The sequence below is a fragment of the Limulus polyphemus genome, unplaced genomic scaffold (genome assembly GCF_000517525.1).
Source record: "Limulus polyphemus unplaced genomic scaffold, Limulus_polyphemus-2.1.2 Scaffold108, whole genome shotgun sequence".
Taxonomy (NCBI): Eukaryota; Metazoa; Arthropoda; class Merostomata; order Xiphosura; family Limulidae; genus Limulus; species Limulus polyphemus.
In genome coordinates, this window is record NW_013665718.1 from 329,024 (window position 1) to 334,307 (window position 5,284).

The following is a 5,284-nucleotide window of genomic DNA, read 5'->3' on the forward strand; positions in this document are numbered from 1 at the left end:
TTCCACACCCATTTGGAGCTGTATCTTGCAAAAAATGTTGCAACAAATGGTCTATAGCAATAGAAGACCATTGCATAAACCATTGGACTTGGTTACCAACAAGAAACAATGCTTTGAATGATGTAAAGAGTGCAGACATTGGACTAATAAGAACTGAGAAAGGTGATGCAGTCCAGTGTATCACGCTTTATCCTTTTTTGCTCAGGTGGTAGAAGACTGATTTGGATGAAGCCACAAGAATAACTCTCCTCTCTTGTGTGGTCCTAACTGTCCAGATCTCTGGTGGTGGAGTCATGGTTTTTGGCATGTTTTCCTGGCATACCTTGGATTACTTGGTTCCTTTAGAAGACAGAATGAATACTACAACTTATCTTAGCATCATGTCTGATAAAGTGCATCCAGTGATGCTTGATGTTTACCCTGATGGGGACAACTACTTCCAAGATGATAATGCTTCCATCCACCCTGCCCATATTGTGCATGCCTTGTTTGAAATTTCAGCTTCTTTTTGTTCATGGTATATGGATGCTGGTTAATTTACTTAATTTGGGCCAAAATGTACTGTTATTTTCACTTTCAAAGCTGTCAACTGTTTGCATTTTGGTCGTCATTGTGCAGGAGAGAACATGTGGCTAATGAATATACATAATGATATAAGAGCCCAATATTATGCATCTTCTTTATATTTCTAGGTGTGTTTGGAAGAGAGAGAATGCTAAATTAAGTTCAGTAACATCTATTTTCTTGTTTAGTTCACTGTTAAAATTATGGTGTTCTGAAACTTTCTACTAAGACATGTGATTGAAGTTTTGTTAGAGGTTTATGTGGATTTAAAAATGTGTAAATACAGGATTAATAGATATGTGAATCTTACCTATCTAAATTTGTTTTCTTTGTTTTACTCACAGTGATGGAGTAGCCAGGGTTTTCACACAGAATCCTAGCTTACAGGCCTCAAAAGAAGAATTAAAAGCTTTTGAAGAAGAATTATCAAAAGCTGCACTGCCAGCAGGAGAAATTGGTGATCTTAAAATTAATGAGTTGCCAGGAAAAGAAGTTCTTTTGGAACCAGGTAAATATGTGTATTTAAGGTTCATGTGATACTACAAAGCTTTGGAGATGTGTATGATGTAATATTTGATTGGGGATTCTTCAGGTACTAAGCAAAACAAATGTAAATAAAAGAGGCAGGCATTGCCAGGAAAACATTAGCTAAATGGCAGAGGTTTTTTGTAATATCTGTATTATGAGCAAATGAGAAAAGTTCTTTTTTTTTTTCAGACTGCTTTTTCACTTATTCTGTTTAATTTCTAATACACTTTAATGGTGGTATGATTCATTTATGCATTTGTGGTTTTAAAGTTCTAAAATAACTCTTAATTTTTCATCTGAATCCTGGAAATATTTGTATAAGTGTTCTTTTTGTCAGAAATAGAAAAGCTTTAACTAAAAGAAAAGAGGATTTTGATCAACATTATTTGCTGATAGTTCTATAATTTCTAGTTTTATGACTTGTGAGAACAATGCAGTGTAAAACAGTTTATTTTGATAGAGAAAAATATTACCATTATGAAAACTGATTTTCTCATGTAATTTTGATTGATAACTTTGTACATAAGTTTCTTTACACGGAAAGCTATTTTCTCTGTGCTTGTGCCTTGTAGATTTGTATGTTACTAGCCTTTAGGCAACTCCCACCTAAACTCATGAGATTTCTCATGACTTACACTACTGTATAATGATGTTATTATGCAGCAAAGCCCTCCAACAGTAGGAAGATGACACAACCTCCCTGTGCACTAGCTTCCTCTATACTTTTGCACTCATGACCTTCATTCTATTTCTTGGCACTGAATATATCAGACATCTTTCTCCTTTGTCAGTTTAATGAGAATTGTGATATTTAAGGAACTTTCTTTTTTTTCTTAAAACTATGAACACTAGTTTGTGTAACATCTTCTACTGCTTGTGTGAGTGCCTAATATCCTCACACAGATTGTGTAACAGTTATGGCTCATGGAGGCACGTTCCCTGGGATTGATATGGCGGACATTCAGATTAGGGTTGTGAGTTCCCTCATGCTTACAAACTTTCAGTTCCAGTTTCTTCTTCAGACATTCCATCCCCTTGTTAGTTGGGTGAATGAGGAGGACGAATTTGATTCTTCCTTCACCTAAGCTTTGGGAACTCCTTTTCCTGTTGAAGAAAAACTTCAACTTTCTCAAATTCTTAGGCCTTAATTTCTCAGGTATGCACCATTCTTTTTCATTTTACTCCTAACTCTAACTTGTTTCATTTGCCATTCCTGGACTGCTTATGTTTTTGCGACATCAAGCCTTGTCATCCTGTTTATCTGATTCATATTTTCTTGTTTTTTTTATCCTTCTGTATCCCCTTAAACAATTCTCACATTTGGGATTGCCCTTGCCTGTTTGAAAGGGGGGGGGACTGTTGACATTGATTTCAACCTCCAGTACTCAATACTTTTGTCTTTGCCTGATTTCTTTTACCACATCTTTACTTCTCCTCTCCACACCTCAAGTCTAAGGCACTCCACTGTACCCCCAGAGAATTTTGCAAGTTATTCTTATTCCATTCTCTTCTACAATTCCATGCTCACTTGCCTCTTTTTTTATTGGGGATTGTTGGATAATGATGCTTTCCTATCCCAAGTTCAACTTCTTTCTTCCCTTGTACAAGTCTAACCCTTTTCTTTACTCTGAAGTTTGGAAGTATTCTTGGGCTGAAGCTGTCTGTCATCAATCCTTGCTTTCGTAGTTGTTTCCACATTCTCCACCATTGTACCTCATCTTAGCTATGGAACTTATATTCATTAGGATTTGCATTCTGCATGTGAAGTTTAGTGTTTGGAGACCATGGCTTCATAGGGACTGCTTATCCTGTTGGGTCACGCACACACATGCAGCTCCTCCATTGGTCCTTGTGTGCCCAGTGAGATGCCTCTCAGGATTCTCTGACCTCGATGGTCCCCCTGTTCCATTCTCTATTCTAGTGTTTGCACGGGTGGCTGGACCAATCTAGTATTACCAGCTGTGTTCAATTACCTCTTCCCACATTGATCTTACACCTCTTCACCTATGCTTCCCTAAATGACAGTTGTACATGTTACACGTGTATCCAAGATGAGTCCACTTCCCATATCCGTGTGCTCGAACTTCCTGTAAACTGTCAGATATGATATCATTATTATCACTCCTAGTAGATCATTTTGTTATGCTCCATTCTGACAGCTCCTTGGTTTTTTTCCTAAATTAACTACCATGGGGTATCTAATCCAAAACTTCTTGCTTTCAGTCCCTGGCTCTTCTTTATTGGGTCAATTCACAATGGGCTGGTTTCCTCACCTGCAATATAGCGAGTACTATGAACTGGGTTACAGACCACCTTTTTTGGCCATACCATGTTCTCCCTCAGTTTCCCTTGGAGGAGCTTTCTTGGGGACTGCACTCATCGCTGCCAAGCCAACCCTTTCATTTTCATGCTTCTTCTCTTCTGATCATCTGTTCTCAATCTCTTGGCTCTGGCTATCTCTTCCTTCTGCTAGGTCTGGTCTTATACTTGTCATAATAATCACCCACATTTCAGGCCTTTATCTCAGGTTCTGGCCTTGACTAGAGACACTCTTTGTTGTGTTGTCTTAGTGGTACCCCTCTGGCTGGCTTACCCTTAGTTCCCTTTTCTATGCTACCTGACAACTCAACTCCCTCTTTCCTTGTCTATTATACACACTATTGCTTCAACATCTCCTGCCTCCTTTCCATCATGAGATCTTGTCCTTCAACCTTCACATTTGGATTAGTCCAGTCCATTACCTATTGAACCAGACTTTCCCATTTGGTAATCCTTTCTTTTCCTAGTCCAGACATTGTTCTTCCTAATCCTTCTTCCTGCATTGGGGATGTGGCTTTTGATGTTGGTCCCCCTGATCTTACTTCTCACAGACATTTGCCTTTTCTTTACCAGGCTGTTGAACAGGGTTCAGCTGACTCTACCTTTGCCAGTTATTAGAGGGCCTGGCTTTCACCATTTCACATTTCTCGATACCACAAGATGTTTCCTCCCTAATTCTCTCCACCATGTTCTGGTCCTTCCTTATCCATAGACACACTTGCCCTATTCCCATGCCTGACTGGGACCTCAGTGTCATCCTGCACACTCTTACCCACGCCCTGTTGAGCCACTGGCAACCTTAAACTTCTACCATATTATCTTCAGACATATTCCTTTTACTTCTTGCTTGGGATTACTGTCGTGCAGACCTTTATGCCAGTAACTCATTCCGTGTTCTTTCCATCGTCCTTATTTTCTTATTTCTCCAGACTGGTTCTTCCTCCCTCAGTCTTCAGCCACTTGGGGAGGAGACTTTTACCCTTCTTCTCTCTCCTTTCCTTCTATTTCACTCTTCTATGATCGATCAGATCCGAACAGACTTTTATGCCTTGTTCATTGCTACTTAACTAAATACTGCTCACTTTCAGGGTTTTCATCTTCTAATTTACATTCCATGGGATTCATCTTCTTCCAGGGATAAATCTTCTACATTTATAGGTTCCACCAAATTATTTGTTTGGCATACTTCTCATAGGAAATTGTTGCTCGCAGATGGTTTGCATTTCATCTCTCTCATTCTCTCACTGGTCATTTCCAACAGCTATTGGATGAGATCCTTCCAGCTGGCATGTGACTACCTAGCATAAAACTTTATCATCCACTCTCTTCACCATCTGGCTTTCTCATCTCCTGAAGGTCACTGCCTGCCTGCATTTTCTGTCCTACAGTCTATCCACCATCTTTAGGCAGGTGAGTACATTCCCCTTTGGTTTATTGCATTTGCTTACTGTATCCCACCAAGTGGCTGGGGGTGCATCCCAGGGTACACTTATTTCCCAAAATTCTGAATCAAGCCAGGATAACAGAAAGTGCTCATACCATCTGCCTTTGCTCCATATATGCCCACTGTTGAGATGGGGTGTTCCACAAGGCAACTTGAGGTATCCATGTGATATATATGATATCTGTCTACTGTCCAGTCCATACTGTGCTCAGTTTGCTTCCCTGGCTTGTGCTTACTGGCTTTTCAAAATAAGTTTATACAGTCACCCACTGCACTGTTTCCAGTAAAATACCTTTCTGACTGAAATAGGACCAATGGGGATTCAAAAACAATTATCTCCACCCCCCCTTTCGAGTGGAGCGAGGGTGATTCTTACCATTTACCTTTTCCTAGCTGCTTGGTTGGTGGACCATGGAGAACCCTCACTTA

General features: G+C 39.7%; 1 protein-coding gene across 2 annotated transcripts in view; it reads left to right on the forward strand.

Annotated features, from left to right (window-relative positions):
• Positions 1-5,284, forward strand: part of LOC106470966 (phospholipase A-2-activating protein-like) — a 48,529-nt gene that overhangs the window by 16,029 nt on the left and 27,216 nt on the right. For both annotated transcript variants that reach the window (XM_013931557.2, XM_022400403.1), the window contains exon 5: positions 909-1,072. In XM_013931557.2, coding sequence (XP_013787011.1) covers positions 909-1,072 — 164 coding nt within the window. The remainder of the gene's footprint in view (positions 1-908; positions 1,073-5,284) is intronic.